Source organism: Stegostoma tigrinum, chromosome 2 (assembly GCF_030684315.1).
Source record: "Stegostoma tigrinum isolate sSteTig4 chromosome 2, sSteTig4.hap1, whole genome shotgun sequence".
Classification (NCBI taxonomy): Eukaryota; Metazoa; Chordata; class Chondrichthyes; order Orectolobiformes; family Stegostomatidae; genus Stegostoma; species Stegostoma tigrinum.
This window is the reverse complement of record NC_081355.1, coordinates 158465761-158489955: the sequence shown is the minus strand read 5'-3', so window position 1 is coordinate 158489955 and position 24195 is coordinate 158465761. Positions and strand designations below refer to the sequence as shown.

The 24195-nt window shown below is 43.2% G+C and overlaps 1 protein-coding gene across 1 annotated transcript in view; it reads right to left on the bottom strand.

Moving 5' to 3' along the window:
• LOC125465885 (diacylglycerol O-acyltransferase 1-like) overlaps positions 1-19658 on the bottom strand; it is a 103653-nt gene extending 83995 nt beyond the window's left edge. Inside the window, exons 1-2 of the mRNA XM_048559839.2 lie at positions 19414-19658; positions 3751-3838 (exon numbers count right to left, since the gene is read on the bottom strand). Coding sequence (XP_048415796.1) covers positions 3751-3838; positions 19414-19574 — 249 coding nt within the window. The 5' untranslated portion in view covers positions 19575-19658. The remainder of the gene's footprint in view (positions 1-3750; positions 3839-19413) is intronic.
• Between the last annotated feature and the right edge of the window lie 4537 nt (positions 19659-24195).

Sequence of the window (24195 nt, the reverse complement as noted above, 5' to 3'; positions counted from 1 at the left end):
AGAGGTTTGAACACACTCCAGCCAATGTTTAGGTCTAGAGTCTAAGACTGTCAGAGACAAGTGAAATAGTATGCTCCTTTCTCAAATTGGATGCTCTCAGGCTAGAGATTCCCACGAGTTGTTTGGGGCATCTCATTGTTTCAAGGGGCTACGAGGATACCTTAAAGTGTTTCCTCCGACCTCCTGGTAACTGTTTGTCATGGCAAAGCTGAGAGTGGAGAGCTCATTTTGTGAGGCTTACATCAGACAATGTGGCCCATTCAATACAGCCCACAGACCACAGCCAATGCCTGGATAATAGGAGTGTTGGCCTGAGGAAAGACACGGATATTGGAACATCTATCCCACCGGTGCAGGAGCACAATTATGCAGAGACATTAGTTGTAATATTTCTCAAGGGATTGGAGATGTTTTCTGTATATTATCTTTGTATCTGACACATAAGGAAGGCTGATAATATTGCTGCCATTTTGTAAGTTTGTAATCCTGTCTGTAAACAAGTTGCTGGAGATCCTAAACTCTTTCCACACAACATCTATTTTTTTGCTGGCCCCTGGCCTTCATTTGCTAGTGGACCTGCTTTCTTTCTCTCATGTTTCAGTGATGTTTCCAGTTCAGGTTCACCTTCTACTCTCAGTTTAGTAGCTCCTGGTCATTCTCTTCACTTAGTGTCAGTTGGTGACTTTGTTTTATTTGTTAATGGAATGTAGGCATTGCTGGCTAGACCAGTATTTATTGCCTATCCATCAATTTTCCAGATGGTAGTTGCTGTGGGTCTTGAGTCACATTGAGGCTACATCAAGGATAGTAGATTTCCTTCCCTAATGATCATTAGTGGATGAACAGTGTTCTTGGTGTGCTGTCCAACAAGCATCCTCAAACCAATATTGCAGAAAACAAGTTTAAAAAGCATTTCTTTTCACTTGTCTATAGGACTGTCGCATGCAAACAAGTTGCTGCATTTGTCTGCCAACACCGAAGACTCAAAGAAAATCAGCTCTCAAACCACGTACAATGTCCTGATTATGTGAGAAAGTGCTTTTTAAAATGCAAGTTATTTCTTTTCTTCTCTATTCTTGGCAATACTCTGTACCATGGGCCTTGGACCTTCATTTGAGCCTCTCAATAAAATAAATTGCTGCTTGCTTATGAGGCAATAAGTTAGAGTACCAGGTAAAGTCCGCACACACTAAATTCAAGTCAGATTGATTAGGAAATCTAAGAAATACAACAGGGAATTCAGAAGAAACTTCTTTACTGAATTTGGTGAGAATGTAGAGCTTGTGATCACAGTGATTGAATGAAATGAAAATCATAGATGAGGCTACAAAAATAGGCTAGAGAGAGGCTGGAAAAACATACCGAATCATCGAAGTATGCAGCATAGAAACAGACCCTTTGGACCAACTCTTCCACGCCAACCAGATATTTTAAATAAGTCTAATCCCATTTGCCAGCATTTGGCCCATATCCGTCTAAACCCTTCCTATTCACGTACCCATCCAGATGCCTTTTAAATGTTGTAATTGTACCAGCGTCCACCACTTCTTCTGACAACTCATTCCATATACACATCACCCACTGCATGAAAATGCTGCCCTTTCGGTCCCTTTTAAATCTTTCCCCTCTCACTTTAATCCTATGCCCTGTAGTTTTGGACTCTGACTCTGGGAAAAGACCATTGCTATTCACCCGATCTATGTCCCTCAGAGTTTTATAAAACTCTAAGGTCATCCTCTCAGCCTCCAACATCCCAGGGAAAACAGACCCAGCCTATTCAACCTCACCCTATAGCTCAAACTCTCCAACCCTGGCAACATTCTCGTAAATTTTTTCTGAAGTCTTTCAAGCTTCACAACATCCTTCCTGTAGCAGGGAGTCCGGAACTGAATGCAGTGTTCCAAAAGTGGCCTAACCAATGTCAATCAGAAGAAAATACTTGATTACAATAGATAAAAAAATAGGAGACTCAAATGGGCCAAATTGCCTGTTTAGAACAGAGAACAGTACAGCACGGTACAGGCCCTTTGGCCCACGATGTTGTGCTGTGGAATATTCCTAATCCAAAAATAAGTTAACCTAACCTACATTCCCCTCAATTCACTGATGTCCATGTGCAAGTCCAGCAGTCGATTAAATGTCACTAATGACTCTGCTTTCACGACTACCACTGGTAAACTATTCCATGCGCTCACAACACTGAGTGAAGAACCTCCCTCTGACGTCTCCTCTATACCTTCCTCCTAACACCTTAAAACTATGACCCCTCGTGGCAGTCAATCCTGCCCTGGGGAAAAGTCTCTGGCTATCGACTCTATCCATGCCTCTCATTATCTTGTACACCTCCATCAGGTCACCTCTCTTCCTCCTTCTCTCCAGAGAGAAAAGTCCGAGCTCAGTGAACCTCTCCTCGTAAGACAAGCCCTCCAGTCCAGGCAGCATCCTGATAAACCTCCTTTGCATCCTCTCCAAAGCCTCCACATCTTTCCTATAATAGGGCGACCAGAACTGGACATAATATTCCAAGTGTGGTCTCACCAGGGTTTTGTAGAGCTGCAGCATAACCTCGCGGCTCTTAAACTCGATCCGCCTGTTAATGAAAGCCAAAACACCATACGCTTTCTTAACAACCTAACCTACCCGGGTGGCAACTTTGAGGGAGCTATGCACTTGAGCACCAAGATCCCGCTGTTCCTCCACACTGCCCAGAATCCTGCCTTTAATCCTATATTCAGCATTTAAGTTCGACCTTCCAAAATGCATCACTTCGCATTTATCCAGGTTGAACTCCATCTGCCATTTCTCAGCCCAGCTCTGCATTCTGTCAATGTCTCGCTGAAGCCTGCAATAGCCCTCGATACTATCAACGGCCCCTCCAACCTTTGTGTCATCAGTTTCTGCGCTGGATATCCTCTGCAATGTTATTCTCAATGGAATTTTACCCAATTGTTCTACAGAAGTTCAGCCAGTAGTAAGGCAACAAGATGCACCCATCCTCAGATATAAAATGCATTCAGTCACTGCTTATGGTACTGCCCTTCCAGCAGGATGTTCTTAGTAACCCTGAACCCTACTTTAATGAAGCATCACGCTCTTCATTTCTACGTCCCCTGTAATTTATCCAGCATTTTTCCCAGCCCAAGACCACTAATATTTCCAGAGCTCCAAGGTCCGTTCACACCTGCAGCTGGAGAAACTAAACTAGAAGTGGATGTATCAGCAAGCATGCGCAGACTCTCGCAACACTGCAGAGCCATGCAGCATACAGGGAACTTTGCTTCGTTTGCATAGTAATCAACAGTATAAATGAGAAATACAAACAGTGCCTACTGAGATAAATAAAGACAAGTTCTCTGGGATATCAAACCCTAGCCAAGTGTCTATCAGACAAATATAGATAGGAGGTGGTATTGGTTTGCTCTGCCATGCCAATAGATCACAGCCGATCAGCTACCTCTGCAGCATTAACCTCCATATCACAACGATCATGGTGCTTTCATGTTATTACTCTCACATTCAAAGCAGGTTTTGTGCTGTGGCATTGTTGACACAATAATATGTTGATAATGAATGTTTCAAGCTTGAAGGAACTGATTCCTTTAACCTGGGACACTATTTGGAAAAGTTTAAAAGCTAATTTGCAAAGACCAGCTTCAAAATGGTTTGCTGTCTATGTTCTGGTTTTTCTCCTGTTCCTTTTCATTGGACGTATTTAAATATAAACTTGAATTCATGTCTATTTGGACTCACCAGCATGACCACACACCAATTGAGAATTCCTCTGTAATTGCTGTATCCACTTGCTGAACTCAGCAAGGACTCCTGGTGTTTGTGACAGCTAGAAAAATATAGAAGAATAATAAGAAAACAATTCCCACAACATTACAAACAAAGCCCCATTTACATTCTTTCACAAGTCTTGCATTCAGGATGTAGGTATCACTGTAAAGTTGCCATTTATTGCCCCCCCACCCCACCCACCAACAGGTTGCAGACTTGTTCGCTGAGCCTGTGCGTTTGATTGCAGACGTTTCGTCACCCTGCTAGGTGATATCATCAGTGCGCCCCCAGTGAAATGCTGGTGTTCTGTTCCGCTTGTTATTTATATGCCTCGGTTTACTGGGATGGTTGGCATTGCTTTCAGTTCTGCTTTTCAGTGGTTTGTCTATCGAGTCCAGTTCAATGTGTTTGTTGATGGAGTTCTGGTTGGAATGCCAGGCCCAACAAAATTCCCTGGCATGTCTCTGTTTGGCCTGTGCTACAATGGACATGTTGTCCCAATCGAATTCAAAGTCCTTCTTTGTCGTGTGTACTGAGATTACTGAGAAATAAATAACAAGTGGGACAGAACACCAACGCTTCAGCAGAGGCACACTGACAATGGTACCTAGCAGGGTGACAAAACGTCTGTGATCAAACACACCTTTCAGCGAGCAAGCCTACAACCTCATCCACAATCTGAGCTACAAATCTGCTCAAACACTTAAATTTTATTGTCCCTGTTTAGCTGCCCTGTAAAGGGTGGCGGTGTACCACCCTCCCTGAACCAAGAGGTGATTCCTGCCTATTCTTGTTCTGGGCTGATATAATACAACAGTTTGCTGGGTTATTTTCAGATGACAGTTAAGTGAAGTCATGATAGAACTAGAATCATGCATAATCCGGACTGGGTAAAGATGACAAGTCCCTTCCCAAAACAGAAGGATGAATTAAGTGGATTGTTACAACAGCTTTATTTTCACTCTTACTGACATCAGCTATAAACAAAAATCAAATTTTTAACTGAGGAATTTAACTCTTTCTCTGGATTATTCGTCCAGGCTTTTCGATTACTAATCTAATAGCATTCTACAAACTGCTCCTGCAGTTAAAGAGTAATTAAAACAGTAATTGAAAGTAGTGATAATCTCACTCTGTGCACTAAACTGCAGTGCAGTCCAGCATATCTTGAGAAAAGGGTTCTCAGACGTTTGGCCTTCATTGGTTCTATGCTGGTATTCGATTTTCTAGTTGAGGTGGTGGGAAAGGGGTGGAGGGACAGAGACTTTGGTGGTGCTGATGGCAGTGACATTGGGATTACTATCAGTGGGGAAACCACAGCTCAGCAATCTACATCATAGCAGGCCACAGCTAAGCTGTTTAGGCACAGTTAGGAGGACACACAACAAGCAAAGACGGAAGAATATTGAATAGATCCCAAAAATCAGTCTGGACTTGTACAATGCATTATTTATAAAACACAAAAGCATTTCTTCCACAACATAATGACATCTTTATATTTCTAAACTACTCGTATATGATAGGTAAAATTCACCAAATAGTGTTATCAGTTGAAAGGTACCAATTGTCAACTGCAGACATTTCATTCGCTATTTATAAACTAATGACTACTGCTTATGAGACCTAGAAAATGGACCAAGTCAAACCTCGACAGCAGGTGCATCAAGGACTTTTAGTACATTATACTGAAACCATAAGAATAGTCTAATTCAAATGTAAATGCAAGACCTTAGCCAACTTCCTCTGGACACACTTCCATTAGAGGAAACAATCCACCCCACCCCAATCCACCCTGTCAAATCTCTTAACCATTTCAACTTAATATGAATACTATTTAAACATTGAACCTTGAGGAAATGCAATCAAATCTCAACATATCTCAATGTACTTCTACCAAATATCAGTGCGTTAGGTTTGCAGTGCATCTTCAATCTAATCCCTACCCCTTTAATGCTTTATCAGCTGGAATATAATCAGTTTTAAGTTTTTGCAGATGATCACATATCTGTTATTCTGCATATTTCACTTCAGACATGGGAATATATCACCATTCCTTCGGTATCACTGGGTCAAAATCCTGTAATTCCTTCCCTGACAGAATTGAGTCTAAATTGAGTCCTATAGCAAGCACATAGACTGCGGTGGTTCAAGAAGACAACTCACAATCAACTTAAGAGTAACTAGGGATGGGCAATAAACGTTGGCACAGCTGGCAACACACAGATCCCAAGAATTAACAGAAACAATTTCCACCATTTACAGCTTTTCAGTCCAACCTCATCTGTTGCTTTCTCCCTTTTCCACAAAAACTATACATGTCTGTTGTCCTGATCGCATCGTTATTTATCCATCATCTTCCATAAATCTCTCATTTAAAATTTGGCTCTCTATTTCTTAATCCCACACTGCCTCAGCTATGGTTTTGAGCTCAAATCCCTCAAAGCCAAGTTGCAAAACTGGCTTCAATGTTTCAGCAAGCACAAAATTTACCGTAAGTACCAAGAAACCTGCTGGATTTTCACAATTTTCACTGGCTTAGGAAACATATCACCCACACCTAAAACAACCAAGTCAGAAGACACGTGACATCCAACAGGTTTATCTGAAATCACAAGGTTTCAGAGTGCTGCTCCTTCGTCAGATGGAGGGATGCGCACACTTCGTTAGACACAAAAAAAACGATAGGTTCGACAAACAGGAGGCTGGAAGAACACAACACAAGGGTAATACTCAAAACATTGACTGCTCCTTTCCTCCAGATGCTGCCTGGCTTGCTGTAGTCCTCCAGCCTGGAAGAATACAGCAAGCCAGGCAGCATCTAGAGGAAAGGTGCAGTCAATGTTTCGGGTAATACCCTTGTGTTGTGTTCTTCCAGCCTTCTGTTCGTCTACCTTGGAAGCACACACTTCATCCGATGAAGGAGCAGTGCTCCGAAAGCTGGCAATTTCAAATAAACCTGTTGGGGCTATAACCTGGTGTCGTGTGACTTCTGACTTTGTCCACCCCAGTCTCAAACTGGCACCTCCACATCATAAAACAACCAAGCCCACAATGATCACAAATCACACGCTACAAGGTTAACCTTTCACATACTTCATGTGATAAACCTATCCTCTCTAGTTTCACTCCTATCTTATGATAAAATACAGAAATAAAAATCCATTTCTTGCTACTCAGGAGTAGCTATTAAGTGCTAACAGCTGATTGCTGGCAACAGCTGGTAACTTGCTGACAATCTGTCAACAGCATCTATTTTTCAATCCGGAGGATAATGTTCCCACTTACCAATCACATCATCGCCAGTAAACAAGTTTAAAAAGCTTGAAGAATAGGTCTCAATAAGCAATAGCGATATTTCAACTTTGAGGCACCAGCAAGATCAATATTCAAATCTAAACAAATGCTCTTGACTCAAAAATGATTTTGGTCATTTTAAGAAAAGTTGGGAAAACAGATCTTGGAGCTAATACTGTTTTAACAGCATAATAGAAGGAGTAGACTATTCAGTGCTTCCAGCCTGCTTCACCATTTAATAAGGTAACAGCTAAATTTCTGCCTCAAAGTCATTCCACATAACCAGAAATGTTACAGCACAGAAGGCAGCCATTTGGCCCACCAGCTCTCCAAATGAGTATTATGACACCACTATCCTGCCTTTACCCCCTTAACTCTACACATCATTTAAACAGAAACAGTCATAGAAGGCAAAGTTGCACAGTCCCAGAGCTGCTCACTCTCATTACAGAGAGGGGGCTGGTGGTTATCGGAGATTGAGGGTCACCACACCTCAGATAAGGGGCAAGGGCGAGAAGGCAGGACATGCACAGTGACCTCAGCCAGCATGGGAAACCACAGTAACTTAAAAACGAGTATAAGTTATTTACATTAAAGTGATTTAAATTTTAAGGCTAAGGCATTGAAGAAATTGCAGTGGGAATCCTCATCCTAGGCCATGTAGGGAGCTGTTACTCAGACCTCCTGGTACACCAGCTGATCAGGCATGAGGTCTGGAGTTCAGAACTTGTGCAGGGCTGGTAGCCAAAGAGACCCATCTGTGAGACAGTGTACTACGCGGACAGAGATAGTAAGAACTGCTGATGCTGGAGTCAGAGATAACACAGTGTGGAGCTGGAGGAACACAACAGGCCACGCAGTATCAGAGAAGCAGGAAAGTCGATGTTTCATGTCAGGACCCTTCTTCAGAAATGAAGACCCTTCTGAAGAAGAGTCCTGACCCATAACATCACCTTTCCTATTCCTCTGATGCTGCCTAGCTGCTGTGTTCCTCCAGCTCCACACTGTACTATGTGGAGAGCATGCTTAGAGAGATAGATTTACTATAATGTAAGGGCTAAGTGGCACATATGGAATGAATGACCAATGGGTAGTCCAAAAGAAACAGGCAGATAGTGCACAAATCCTCAGAGATCCTACAGGACATCCCTCTGCAGGGAGGGCACAGTCAAAATTGGTATGAACAACACAGGTAGGCAGGGGTTGTGGTCTGAAAACAAAAAAAAAATCAGAACTTAAGCAGCTAGGGAGAAAATGAACATGTAGGACATCTAAACAAGAAATACCCCCAGTGCCACATGAAAGTATTTTTTTCACTTGCAGGATGTGAGCGTCACGAACTGAGACAGCATTTATTGCCCATTACTGGTTACCTTTGAGTAGGTGGTGGTCAGGTGCTTTCTTGAACTGCTCCACTCACGCTAAGTAGACCCACAATGTTATTAGAGAGGAAATTCCAGGAGTTTATCCCAGAGGCACTGAAGGAATAGTGATGTGTGTATAAGATTGAGTGTCTTTGGAATTCCCTCCCTCAAAAGGAAGTGGATGATTAACCTTTTTTCAAAAAAAAAGGTAGGGGTAGATATTACCAAGGGGATGAAAGATTATCAGGAATATGCAGGAAGTTAAAATCAGATCAATTGTGTTCTCCACAGGATATCTTGCTAGTGCTGTTGGAGAGGGTTTTAAACAACCCAAGTGGTCTGGGAACCAGTGTTAAAACAATTCCAGGGTGCACAAAGTTCTGGGAAGAGAAGGCACTAAAATAGAGATTAATAAGTTAATAGGCGGAGTATAGGAGAAAGTAATGAGGAATGGTTGGAGAAGTTGGGACTGTTTTCCTTGAAAAGACGACCAGCAGGCGATTGAATGGAAGTTTTCAAATCAATAGAGGTTTAATAAAGTGGGTAGAGAAACAGGTCTATTTCTAAACTATTCAATAAAAGATGACACAGTATTAAAAATTTCTTCACATTGCAAGTAGTTTGGATGCAGGGCACTGCTTGCAAGTGTAACGGACACAGGCTCAACTGAGGCATTCAAAAGGGTATTAGATCATTATTTAAGTGGAAGCAATGGTTAAAGGGAAAAATGCAGGAGATCGGCACCAAGATAAAATGCTCAGACAGCTGTTCAGGCATGATAGGATGAATGGCCTCCTTCTGCACTGTAACAATTATGGTAAAGGTGGAGCATTTAGCCAGAAGTGCTAATGGGATGATCCCCTTCCAGAGCACCCCAGCATTAAAGATGCCAGTCTTCAGTCCATTCTGTTCACTACACGTGATATCAACAAATGGCTGAAGCCATCGTATACTGCAAATACTATGGATACTGACCATAATTCAGCAATAGGACTGAAGACTTCTAACCTTAGCTTTCTACAGCTAAGTTGTACCAATAGTTACAACACTAGAATCTACTTGGAAAATGTGTACAAAATGCAGGACAAATCACTGCCCAATCTCCTCTCAGTCGAGTGACAGAAGGTGCCAGCTACAGTCCTAACAAGTGGCACTTAACAATAATCTATTTGATGATGCTCAGTTTGAGTTCTGTCAAGTGCACTCAGCTCCTGACTTCATTATAGCCTTGCCACAGACATGTACAGAGTTTCACATCTTTTGGAGAGCAACTGCCCTTGACATCAAAGCTTTATTTGACCAAATGAACTTTCAAGACAACCTCACAAAAATGCAGTAAATGGGAATTGGGAGAAAACACTGTCTTCTACTACAAAGACTTCCAAAGTTCAGAACCAAAGGAAAAACAAAAATTCTATTATCACTGTCCAAAAAGGGTGATCTTCATTTTTAAAAAAAACAGCATTCCCTAGCTCCGCGCTGAACCACAAGAAAAGCCTTTTCTACATCCACCTTATCAAGGCCATTCAGTATCTTGAAAACTTCCTCTAAATTACCATCAACTCTACTAAACTCCAGCGGAGACTAGCCCAGCCTGTCCAAAATTTTGCCATAAAACAACCCATTTTTTTCCAGGATTCAATCTGGTAAACCTCCTCTGAACTGACATCAATATATTTACAGCTTTCACTGAAGGGAGACCAAAATGACAGATAGTATTTCAGAAATGGTCTCACCAACACCCTGCATAACAGTAAGTCAATTACGCTTCAGTTATATCAAAAGCAGAAATTGCTGGAAAATCTCAGCAAGCATGGCAGCATCTGTTAAGAGAAATCAGAGTTAATGTTTCGGGTCCAGTGATCTTCAGAACATTGAGAATTTCCACCAATTGTGGTTTTGTTTCACTTTTCCAGCATCTGCAGTTCTTTCAGTTTTTAATGCTTCAGTTATGTTCAATTCCTCTTATAGCAAGGATAGCCAGAACAGAAAGTGAAATGCACCTTAGATTTATGAAAGAAGCATCAAGTCATACTTTAGGGACAGGAGACAGAATGATTGTAAAACTTTTGTTTAATAATCTCACCCTTGCACTACTTGCAGGACCACGATGAAAATGATTTGCACTGTCTTTGTTCCACCCAGTTATTAGAGCAATCCAGCAAATCTGCCATCTGGCAGGCAGGTCATTTCAGAGCCTCGCACTTCAACATCTGGATGCAGTTAAGCAACTGCACATAAATTACACTGCAAAGGCTTCTCTGCACAAACTGCTTCATTTACTGCTAGACGGAAGAAATCTGCCTGCAGAAATGAACTGCTTGAAGTCGAAACATGCCAGAGTACATCAGGAAAATTTCAGCACAAAGCAGTCGGTTGTGTTAAGCAAGATTCTAAAATAAATACTTCAAACAGAAAGCTCAGATTATAACGAAATCCATTTTTGGAGTCAGTTTACAGCATTGAATAGGATGCCCTTGACTCAGTAGTAATAGGCTCGCCTCACAGTCTGGAGACTGAGGGTTCCTTTCCTACTCAACCCAGTTGCTGCCAGTCCAAAACAGCATTAAAAGAAGCATTGCAATATTGAAGGGACTATCAGTTGTGGACATTAAAAGTGACTTGCCTGCCCTCTCAGTGAACAGAAAAGGTTCTACAATATTATTGAAGAACATCAGTCTTGATCATCCCAATGTTCTACTCAATTTTTAGCCCCTCAATTAACACCTAAACATGGAACTCATTGCTGTTTGTGGAATTGGGATGTGATTAGAACAGGCTGCCAAATCTCGCTATGTCACAACCCTATGGGAATTCAACTGGCCCCAAAGTACTTTGGCATATCCAAAGACCATGTAAGGTATTATACGAAAATAAATTCTTTGTTTCTTTGAAGTAGACCCCAGGGGGAAAAAAAATGTGCTTCAGTTTGGAATCAGCCAAACTTCATAGTTACTAATATTAAAGTCACAGTAATATGGAAACAAACAAAGATATTCCTTCTTGTTAAGAAACAACACTACTCTTCATTTTGAAATTGAGCTAGTCACTACAGGCATGGAAACTTGGAAACAAAATCTCCAAAAAGCATTTCAACTCAAAAAAGTTCCTCAAAGGGCAGCAACGAAGCTCTGTGGTTAGCACTGCTACCTCACAGTGCCAGGGACCTGGGTTCAATTCCACCCTCGGGCAACTATCTGTGTGGAGTTTGCACATTCTCCCCATGTCTGCGTGGGTTTCTGCCAGGTGCTCTCATTTCCTCCCACAGTCCAAAGATGTGCAAATTAGGTGGATTGGCCATGCTAAATTCCCCATAGTGCACAGGGATGTGCAGACGAGGTGCATTAGCCACAGGAAATGCAGGATTATAGGGTTTGGGTGGGATGTTCTTCAGAGGATCAGTGTGGACTTGTTGAGCTGAATGGCCTGTTTCCGCACTGTGGGGATTCTATGCCCAAAGAACGCTATTGTAATTCTAACAGATCAAACACCAGAAAAATGAATTTCGAGGGTGAAACTATATTTGTCAAATGACTTGATATGCTGCAGCTCTTTGACAAAGCAAAGGGATTACGTACGGATTTAATTTGCGGCTTTTAAGATTATGAAGGAGAACAGAGTATGTTAAAAACAGACTACTTCCAATGATCAAGGTACCTAGGATAAAGGAACATAGATGAATGACTCATTGTAAGAAATTCAGGACAGTGAGAAGAAACCTTGTTTTAAAAGAATCTAGAGTTGGAGTGTGACTGAAGTAAAGGCTACTCAACATTTGTTAGGTAAGAGTTGGAGAGGAGAATACAGTGATATGGGAACAAGGTTAATACGTGGATTTCAGACTGCCATTAACAAATGAAAAACAGACTGGTTAATCAACTTTCATCTTGCAATTTGGATTAATTGTATACCTTTACAGTACTGCATCTACCAACTCCTCAACAATGCACAGGTTCCTAAAATACAACCATGATAATTTGGGATGGGGAAATAAATAAAAATGACCATGAAAGCTGCTGAATACTTGCAAAAACCTGAATGATACATAATATTATTTGGCCTGCTGCTGGTAACCATACAGGCCTAAATGCACACAAACACAGGATGCTGGATCGAGCAGGTCTGTCAGCTTCTTTTTCTTAATTCATTCACGGGATGAGGGCGTTGCTGACCAGGCAGCATTACCAATCCCTAAATGCCCAGAGGGCAGTTCAGAGTCAACCATATTGCTGTGGATCTGGAATCGCATGTGGGCCAAACCAGGTAAGGACAGCAGTTTCCTTCCCTAAAGGGCATTAATGAACCAAATGCGTTTTTCCAACAATCTACAATGGATTCAAGGTCATCTTTAGACTCTTAATGCCAGCTATTTTTATTAAATTCAAATTCCACCATCTGCTATTATCTGGGTCTCTGAGTTAACAGTCCAGCGATAACACCACTAGGCCATCGCCTCCCTTCTGTGGGGAGATCTTCGGAATATCTGATGTGGAGTCACTGGACTCAAGACATTAACTCTGCTTTCTCCCCACAGATGCTGGCAGATGTGCTGGGTTTCGCCAGGAATTTCTGCTTGTGTTTCAGATCTCCAGCACCCACACAGTTATTTGTGTTATTTTAGCGACAGTTAATGAGATTTGATGACCAATCAGTAAATGTCGTCAGGGTTGGGGTGGGAAATTACACAGAAAACCACAAGAACTGTCTTGATCATATTCGCCAATGGATATGTACTGTGGGCTGTTCAATGTTAATCTACTACCCATATTGACTAGATGTTAATTCTGGGTGGTTGAATATATGTTTTGCAGATTGTAAATTGTATTAATCTAACATGGATAGAAAACATTGTCTTTGCTGGTTTAGTCCCTTAGCAAATCCCTTGGATCTCATCTTTTGTCTTCCTTACAGGTAAAGGCATCTGGGTCCTAGCCAGATCTGAAAGTTGGCAGGCTGGGGTGAGATGGCATCTTATTACGTTATTGAAATGGAAACGGTCACTGAATTTCACCCTACACTGCAGCTTTAATCTGACAACTTCTATGTTATCAATTGATTGAGTCAGATTTTCTTGATTAAATTGCTCAACGGTGATTAAGGACTTTTATGGTACAAAGATTTGCTCAATCCTTTGATCATTTTACAAAGCAATGGGTAAAGTCACACTAGTCCTACCAGACCATAGGGCTGTTCTCTCATGAGAGACACCATTAGGAATAGTTTAACCCGGTGGTCACTGCACCTCAAGAAATAGGGTAGGTGGAGAAGGAGTTCTTCACGGTAAACTCAGCTGGTGTGGGAATTGAACCCCACTGTTGTCGTCACTCTGCCTTGCAAATCAGCTGTCCAACCAACTAAGCTAACCAAACCCCGTTATGTTTACAATTTACCAAAAAGTTCCAAGTATAGAATTACTTGGCAAGCTAAATATTTAATTTATAACAAGCTTTTAAAAAGTACCTTGAGATTATTAATACAGCTCCTAAACCTTAGCGTTTGAGATGACAGTGGAGGGGATTTTACTATTACACACCTGGACACACCAGCATGTAACTAAGCAGTGCAAGACAACTTCCAAAGAGGTCAGCACTAACACCCCTTGTGGAGACAGATGTCACCAATGAACCTTTGAAAACTTAAACCCAAAGTGAGGAATGTGGCCAAAGTCAAGATTGTGGAGAGAGATAACGGGAACTGCAGATGCTGGAGAATCTGAGATAACAAAGTGTGAAGTTGGATGAACACAGCAGGTCCAGCAGCAATCAGGAGCACAACAGCTGACCCTAAATCCCACCTCTTCCCCCGGTACATTGATGACAGTATCGGCGCCGCCTCATGCTCCCAGGAGGAGCTCGAACAGTTCATCCACTTCACCAACAACTTCCACCCCAACCTCAAGTTTCACCCGGGCCATCTCCAACACATCCCTCACCTTCCTGGGCACCTCTGTCTCCATCTCAGGCAACCACCTAGAAACCGACATCCAGTTCAAGCCCACCAACTCCCACAGCTACCCAGAATACAGCTCCTCCCACCCACCTTCCTGCAAAAATTCCATCCCCTATTCCTAATTCCTTCGCCTCCTCTGTATCTGCTCCCAGGATGAGGCATTCCACTCCTGTACATTCCCAGATGTCCTCGTTCTTCAAGGACTGTTAGCCCCCCCCACCCCGGCACTGGTCAAGAACATCCTTGACCGCATCTCCCGCGACTCATCCCTCACAGCCCATCCCTACAATAACCGCCAAAAGAGAATCCCCCTCATCCTCACATACCACCCCACCAACCTCCGGATCCAACACGTCATCCTCCAACACTTCCGCCATCTACAATCCGACCCCACCACCTAAGACATTTTTCCATCCCCATACTTGTCTGCCTTCCGGAGAGACCACTCTCTCCGGGACTCCCTTGTCCGCTCCAAACTCCCCTCCAACCCCACTACACCTGGCACTTTACCCTGTAACCTCAGGAAGTGCTACACTTGCCCCCACACCACCTCCCTCACCCACAAGTCAGGCCCCAAGAAGACTTTCCATATCAAGCAGATGTTCACCTGCACATCTGCCAATGTGGTATACTGCATCCGCTGTACCCGTTGTGGCTTCCTCTACACTGGGGAAACCAAGCAGAGGCTTGGGGACCGCTTTGCAGAACACATCTGCTCAGCTCACAATAAACAACTGCACCTCCCAGTTGCAAACCATTTCAATTTCCCCTCCCATTCCTTAGACGACATGTCCATTCTGGGCCTCATGCAATGCCACAACAATGCCACCCGAAGGTTGCAGGAACAGCAACTCATATTCCGCTTGGGAACCCTGCAGCCTCATGGTATCAATGTGGATTTCACAAGCTTCAAAATTTCCCCTCCCCAAATGCATCTCAAAACCAGCCCAGCTCATCGCCGCCTCCCTAACCTGTTCTTCCTCCCACCTATCCCCTCCTCCCACCTCAAGCCGCACCCCCGTTTTCTACTTACTAACCTCAACCCACTCCCTTGACCTGTCCGTCCTCCCCAGACTGACCTAACCCTCCCTGCCTCCCCACCTATACTCACCTCTACAGGCTCCATCTCCGCCCCTTTAAATTATCTGTCACCTCTCCACCTACCTTCTCAGTCTTCGATCCACCTCCCCCTCTCTCCCTATTGATTTCAGAACCCTCTCCCCCTCCCCCTTTTCTGATGAAGGGTCTAGGCCCGAAACATCAGATTTTGTGCTCCTAAAGATGCTTTCATCCAGCTCTACACTTTGTAATCTCAAAATTGTGGAATTGTGTTCTCCCTGACATCTCAGTGCGAGTATGAATATCAAATGTACTGCAGCAGTTCAAGGCAGCAGGCCAGTGTTTCAAAGGCAACTAGGGATGGACAATAAATGTTGGCCCAGCCCTCTAAATACACATCCCCTGAATGAGCGAACAGAAGACATTTGAACTCCCTGGTCTTCTCTAAATAGCAACGTAGATGCCTTTCCATCCGGCTGAACCAGGAGAGTGGGCATTCATAACATATCTGACAGGCAGCATAGCACCCAAGTCTAGATTATGCTCAAATCTTGATCCCACAACCTACTTATTGCAAGTCAAAGTACTTACAACAGAGACACACAGGCATTACTTAACTCGCACAGGACAAATGCTTTCCTCTAGGTTAGGTGGGCCACATAAATAATGGAAAATGCCCATTCTGTTTCACAACACAGCTGATGAGTAATGTCGGTGCACTGACCATGAGATCGAACCCCATGATCAAAACAAATAAGGGAATAATCTTTGCAGTGCCTGTATTTTGTCCAAGAGAAAACCTTTGACCCGTGATGATCTAGTCCCTCCTTCACCTTTATAACTTTGTGCCGTAGTTTCAGACTCAACAAACTGAGATTGACTTACAAACAACTCATTCATTCAAGAATGTTTGCATTTCTGGCAGTAGCTTCCAGAGTCTCAAGACAATGTTCTAAATATATCACTTTGGACAAAGCTATCAAACTTCAAATTCTTTTCAAATGCAATTACGTGAAATTTCATGTGAGGTGGCACAGTGGTTAGCACTGCTGCCTCACAACACCAGAGATCCGGGTTCGATTCCCCCCTCAGTACACCACCTATGTGTGAGTTTAAACATTCTCCCGACATCTGCGTGGGTTTGCTCCGGTTTCCTCGCACAGTCCAAAGATGGACAAGTTGGGTTGATTGGCCATGCTAAATTACCCATAGTGTCTAGGAATGTGCAGGCTGGGTGGAATACCCATGGAAAATGCAGGGTTACAGGGATAGGGTGGGAGTGTAGGTCGCTTCTCAGAGGGTTGGTGTGAACGCAATGAGCGGAACAGCCTGCTTCCAACCTGGAGGGATTCTATGAATCTTCCTTGCACTTGTAGCAAAAATTTGTTACATATTGGCAGTAGTATGTTCCATCTATAAAATGCACTACAGAAAATCAAAGATTCTTACACAGTACCTTTCAAACTCATGACCACTTCCAACTAGAAGAACAAGGGCAGATTAGTGGGGACATCAGCAAGATCCCCTCCCAAGCCACTCACCATCCTGACTTGAAAATAAATCATCATTCTTTCACTGTTGCTGAGTCAAAATAGTGCAAATCCTTCCACAAAGGCATAATAGGTCAACTTACAGCTCCTGCAGTGGCTCAATAAGGCAGCACACCACCACCTTCTCAAGGGTGAGTAGGGACAGGTAATAAATGCTGGCCTAGTCTGTGATATCCATATCCCACAAGCAAATTTGCAATTAAACTGCACTACACTTGGGGGCAGGACAAATGAACTGAGGAAGGGTCATTGGATCTGAAAGTTAACTCTGACACTGTCAGACCTGCTGCGCTTTTCTAATAATTTGTTTTTGCAACTGAATTTTAAAATCTAAAGCACAGATAAGTATTTTAATCATCAAAATTACAAATATTTTCCAAAACCTTTCAGTTCTGAAGCAGTCATGCCCGACTCAAAACTTAAACTGCTTTTCTCACCATAGATGCTGCTAGGCCTGCTGAGTTTCTCCAACATTCTCTGCATTTGCATTTAATTTTAAAGAATTTCTGCCTTGCTGCGCAGAAGCATGAATTTTTACATTTCAGCAAAAGGCCCCTTCTAGCTTGAAATAGGCTTCCGGAATTGAGTTAATATCGTGACATACAATTAAAGAAGACTGCCTCCTTTTCAGGTTAGTTGCGGAAAACAACTTACTACATGGATACTGCAAAATGACCCAAGTGTGAAGAGATGTGTTGAATAACAAGTGACAAATAAAGGAAACTTTTACATTCACTTATAGCCTACACAATACTTACTGCCAATAGTATGCCCCAGGTACTGGGAACATGCCAAATCTGTCAAACGTTCCCAAGGCAAAGCTTAATCAGGCTTCCAAAACCTTCAACTTTGCCCCACAATCTTCAGATTCTCCACACAGACCAAGACTTGCAAATATACAGCCTCAATACATCAGTCTCCCCTTGCTCCCTCACAGGGCCACTTAAGATGGGTGCAGAATTGTGAATATTGGAACGTCTGATTCCCTACCTTTCTTGTCACAAGAGATGTCGAGTTTACCATTCTTGGCTACTCTTCTCAGCTTCTTCTCATAACTTGGCATCTTCTCCTTAATTCTGCCTGGTCATTATTATTGTTCTTGCTCCATCCTAACATGTCTATCTCTCCGATCCTGTTCAATCTTTAATATTCTCTCACCTCTTCCTCCAAACTCTTGCTAAGTTTCATCCTCTCTCACTGGGTTCAGCACCTTGTCTTCAAGGTGTGAGAAGTTTCCATGAGTGTGCCTTGGTTATATACTCTGCTTATCTCTTCCGTTCCAATCTGTAACTGCTCTACAGTGTACAAACATATACATTAGTTTTCTCATAACAGAGAGGCACAAATAGGCACCCAAGTATATAAATAAAAAAAGCTCTTTTATGAACACAAATCATGCATTGGTTTTGGTATTATTATTAAAGTAGCCCACCTTGGGTATTTTACCAGTCAGCAATATTGAGGAGTAGAGGCATGGACTATTTTCTAAATGGGGAGAAAATTCAAAAGTCTGAAGTGCAAAGAGACTTGGAAGTTCAGGTCCAGAATACAGTCAAGGTAAACTTGCAGTTGAGTCAGTAGCCTGGAAGGCAAATGCGACTTTGGCATTTATTTTGAAAGGACTTGAATATAAAAGCAGGCATGTACTTCTGAGGCTCCAGAATGCTCTGGTCAGGGCACATTTAGAGTATTATGTGCAATTTTGGGTCCGAGATCTCAGGAAGGACGTACTGGTCCTGGAGCGGGTTCAGAGGGGGTTCACAAGAACGGTCCCAGGAGTGAAAAGCTTTAACATGTGAAAAACATTTGAGTACTCTGGGACTATAATCATTGGCATTTAGAAGGAGGAGGGGGCATCATTACAGAATATTGAATGGCCTGGACAGAGTGGATGTTGGGAAGATGTTTTCATTGGTAGGAGAGACTTAAGTCCCGGGGGCACAGCCTTAGAGTAAAGGGAAGACCTTTTAGAACGGAGATAAAGAGAAACTTGTTCAACCAGAGAGTGGTGAATCTATGGAATTCACTGCCACAGAAGGATGTGGGGGGGCCAGGTCATTGAGTACATTTATGACAGAGATAGATAGGTTCTTGATTATCAAGGGGATTAAGGGTTATGGGGAGAAAGCGGGCGAATGGGGTTGAGAAATTTATCAGCCAGGACCGAATGGCGGAGCGTTTAGGCTGTTTTAGTAGACGGTGGTACAAGCAGAGAGAGTGTTGAGAGTGCATTTAGCAGCCAGTTGTATTGACGGAGACAGCGTTCAGATTATTTTACCGGACAGTAACACAAACAGAGAGTGTTTGAGCGGGCAGGAATACGCGGAGGCGGTGGTGAGGGAGGGTTTTTTTTAAACCGGACAGCAGTACAAACACAGATCGCCTTTTACCGGGAGGTTTTTTTAAAACGGATGTACCTGAGCCATTTGCCCTCGCTCGGTTCCGCCACTGGCTCTTGCAGCTTCTTTAGGTCCCGGTGACTCATAGACCGGGACGCCTTACTGACTTCCTTCGACTCACTGCCTGAGCCATATCCACGACGCCGCACAGTAGCGGACGCCGCCGGAGTCCCGCTCATGGTTCGGGCTGAGCGGCCGCTCGGAGTTCGGGCCACGACCTGGTGCGGGAGAAGGATTGGGGGAGGGGGCGGGGCACCCTGGTCTCCCGGGGTAGAGAGGCGGGGCTCCACGGTTGCCCCGGAGACGACGGCGCGCGACCCACTTTCCCGCCTCTCGCGCAGCTGACCAATCAGATTAGGAGCACTGCTGGCTCCTCCCACTACGCCCCAATGTCCAAGGCGCATGCGTCATCGGTGGAAAACCCACCCTGGAAATTTGAGGTCGGTCAGTTTTCCGGAATGGACTGGAAATGCTAACTTGTGCTTTTGCGTCTATAGACGCTGCTGGACCAGCTGGGTTATTTTGCCCCCAGCAATTTCTGCTTTTTTTTTGCTTCGGGAAATGTTCTTGATTCTCAGATCATACAGCCAATAGGAAGAGGACATTCTGCCCCTCCATCCGCTACGATCATGGCTAATCTCATTGTTGCCTTTATCCTGTAACCATTGAGTTCGCTACTAATCAATAATCTAAGTGGCATAGCCTGAAATATACACAAGGACTTTATCTCGCAGCTTTCTGTGGTGAGGAGTTTCAATAACTTTCAACCGTCTGAGAGAAGAAATTCCTCCTCACTTCAGATTTATATTGGCACCCCCTTATTCTGAGACTCTGCACGAGAAGAAACATCTTTTCAGCGCATACCCTGTCAAGCCACTTAAGAACCCTATGCATTTCAATGAGGTCACCTCTCATTGTTCAAAACTGTAGTAAGGAAAGCCCCAACCTGTTGAATCTTTGCTCATAAGACAATCCCTCCTTACTCAGGATCATCCTAATGAATATAGGAAACATGAAAGATAGGAGCAGGAGGAGGCCATTTGACCCCTTGAGCCTGATCTACCATTCAATATGATCATAGCTGATCATTGAGCTCAATATGTCAACCCAATCTTCTCTCCATATCCCATGATCCCTTCACAAGAATTATGTCTATCTCCTGCTTGAAAGCTCAACATTTTGGCCTAAACCACTGAATTCCACAGGCCACCACTTTCTCAGTGAAGATATTTCTCCTCATCTTAATTCTTAAAGGTTTATCCCTTATCCTTAAACTATGACCCCTGATTCTGAACTTCCCCCATCATTGGCAACATCCTTACTGCAATTAACCTTCTAGTCCATTTAGATTTTTATAGGTTTCTATGAGACCACCTCTCCTCACCCATTCTTCTAAACTCAAATGAACACAAACCTAAACGACTCAGTCTCTGCTCATACATCTGTCCTACCATCCAAAGTATCACACTGATGAACCTTTGCTGCATTCTCTCTATAGCAAGAATATCTTTCCTTAGATAAGGGCACTGAAACTGTACACAATATTTCAGGTGTGGCCCCACTAATGCCCTGTATAATTGCAGCAAACATCCTCATTCACAGGGAGGTGATGGCCTAGAGGTATTATCGCCGGATAGTTAATCCAGAGGCTCAGATTAAATTCTGGGAACCTGGGTTCAAATCCTACTATCCTGCAGATGTGGAATTTGAATTTAATAAAATATCTGGAATTAAGAATCTAATGAAAACCATGAACCATGTGATGATTGCTGAGGAAAAACCCATTTGGTTCACTGATGTCCCTTAGGGAAGGACTCTACCATCCTTACCCGGTCTGGCCTACATGTGACTCCAGACCTACAGCGATGAGGTTGACTCTTTGCTGCCCTCTGGGCAATTAGGGATGGGCAATAAATGCTGCCTTGACAGTGATGCCTTCATCCTTTGAATGAATAAAAATAATTCGAGCATTTGAATTTTTCTTGCTATGAAGGCCAGTATACAGTTTGCCTTCTTTACTGCCTGCTGCACCTGCAAACTATCAGCAACTGGTACACAAGGATAACTGGATCTTGTTAAACATTCCTCTCTCTCAATTTACAGCCATTTAAGAAATCTACCTTGGTATGTTTACCATCAAAGTGGATAACCCCTTCTCCGAATTGCTGCCAATGAGTTATTTTTCCTTAAATAATGGGATCAAAACTGCTTAAGTACTCCAGATATGCTCTCACCAGCATTGTTTTACAGTAAGACTTGGTCCACAAGTTCTGATACATAGAAACAGAGAAGATAGGAGCAGGAGGAGACTATTCGGCTTTTCATGCCTGCTCTACCATTCATCACGAGCATGGCTGACATCCAAGTCAATAGCCTAATCCTGCTTTTTCCCCACTGCCTTTGATTCATTCACCTCTTGATTACATTTAATGTTTTGGCATCAACTACTTCCTGTGGTAATAGATTCCACCAGCTCACCACTATTTGGGTGAAGAAAGGCTCCACATCTCCATCTTAAATGATCTACCCCAAATCCTCAGACTTTGCCCCCTGGTTCTGGACATTCCCACCATCGGGAATATCCTCCCTGCCTAGTCCTGTTAGAATTTTATAAGTCTCTACGAGCATTCCCCCCTCATTTGTCTGAACTCCAGCTAAAACAATCCTAACCAAGTCAATCTCTCCTCATACATCAGTCACGCTGTCCCCAGAATCAGCCTGGTAAACATTCGCTGCACTCCCTTGAGAGCAAGAGCATCCTTCCCCAGAAAAGGTGTGGTCTCACCAAGGCCCTGTATCACTGCAACATCCCTGCTCCTGTACTCGAAACCTCTCGGAATGAAAGCCAACATACTATTTGCCTTCTTTACCACCTGCTGAACCAGCATTCTTACCTTCAGTGACCGGTGCACAAGGACACCCAGGGTCCACTGCACACTCCCTCTCCCAATTTACAGCCGTTCACACAATAATCTGCCTCCATGTTTTTGCTTCCAAAGTGAATAACCTTACATTTATCCAAATTACACTGCATCTGCAATGGCAGGAACTGCAGGTGCTGGAGAATCTGAGATAACGAGGTGTAGAGCTGGATGAACACAGCAGGCCAAGGAGCATCTGAGGAGCAGGAAAGCTGATGTTTCGGGCCTATAACCTTCTTCAGAAAATATATACATTTTACTGTACTGCATCTGCCATTGATTTGCTCATTCACCCAACTTCTCCAGATCATGCTGAAGGATCTCTGCATCCTTGTCACAGTTCACCCTCCCACCCAACTTGGTATCACCTGCAAATGTTGAGATGTTACATTTTCTTCCTTGAGGTCGTTCTGGCTGTTCCGAATATTTCTTCCTGGCTTTCGTTTTCCAAATGCTTCCACTGATTTGCAAGAGGCACAGAATGGCTGATTCGCTCGTAAGACTGCTCTGATTTATCAATGATAAGTCACGACTTACGGCAACTGCTGAAGGAATGATTAATTTAGATTTCATTAGGGTTAAAGTGAGTTTTAACTGCAGAGAATAGAATGGCAGCTTCCGTCACAGCAGAGGTAAATGTGTTCTCTGCTCAGTTTACCTAACAACCAATCATATAGTTGTTAGTGGGCAAAAGCCTTCATCATTGATAACTGGCTACCAATCATAGACCAATTAACTTCTTGCTGCCAACATGAGCTGCATCTGATCACAGAACCTCTCAATTCCTGTTTGTCTAATGGTTGATCAAACAACTTTCTACTATGACAACAAATGTGAGGCTGGATGAACACAGCAGGCCAAGCAGCATCTCAGGAGCACAAAAGCTGACGTTTTGGGCCTAGACCCTTCATCATGTTTACCACAGTGTCAGCTTACTTGCTTTTAAACCATGCAGCTATCCTTTCAAAACATTCCTTTTAAAACAGTTCTTTCTCATTTCAGTTTGCAGTTTTAAAAGCAAAAAAAAATGACATGGTCCATATTATGTTTATATTACTGTTATGACAGTAATTCACCTTCGATTCATGTGTAAAGTTTGTATTCCTGTAATAAAACAGGCAATGCTTGAAATTCTCAGCAGGTTAAGTACATATGTCTGGAAGACCACCCTCACTCTAGGCTTGAAACTGAATTAGAACTGAACTGTGAGAAAAGGACAGAGTTATTTTTCTTTAATGCCTTTCATGGTCACTGGGTTCTCCAAAGCTCTTTGGAGCTCGCTGTGCTCCATCTGTGCTGAGCTTTCAAAAGTGTGGAACCCTTTCAGCACAACCCCTCTGAAGGAAGTAGATGTCTTCTCACTATGGTGCATAGTCCTTTACTACCACCCTTCAGTTACTTTTTAATTTGTTCATACAAAATATCATATACATGTCATATACATGGACTTCAGTAAGGCATTTAATAAGGTTCACCATGGTAGGCTGATGCAGGAAGTGAAGTCACATGGAGTCCAGGGTGTGCTAGCTAGATGGATAGAGAACTGGCTGGGCAACAGGAGCGTTGTAGTGGAAGGGAGTTTCTCCAACTAGAGACCTGTAACCAGTGGTGTTCCACAGGGATCCGTGTTGGGACTACTGTTGTTTGTGATATATGTAAGTGATCTGGAGAAAGGTATAGATGGTTTAGAACATAGAACATAGAACAGTACAGCACAGAACAGGCCCTTCAGCCCACAATGTTGTGCCGACCATTGATCCTCATGTATGCACCCTCAAATTTCTGTGACCATATACATGTCCAGCAGTCTCTTAAATGACCCCAATGACCTTGCTTCCACAACTGCTGCTGGCAACGCATTCCATGCTCTCACAACTCT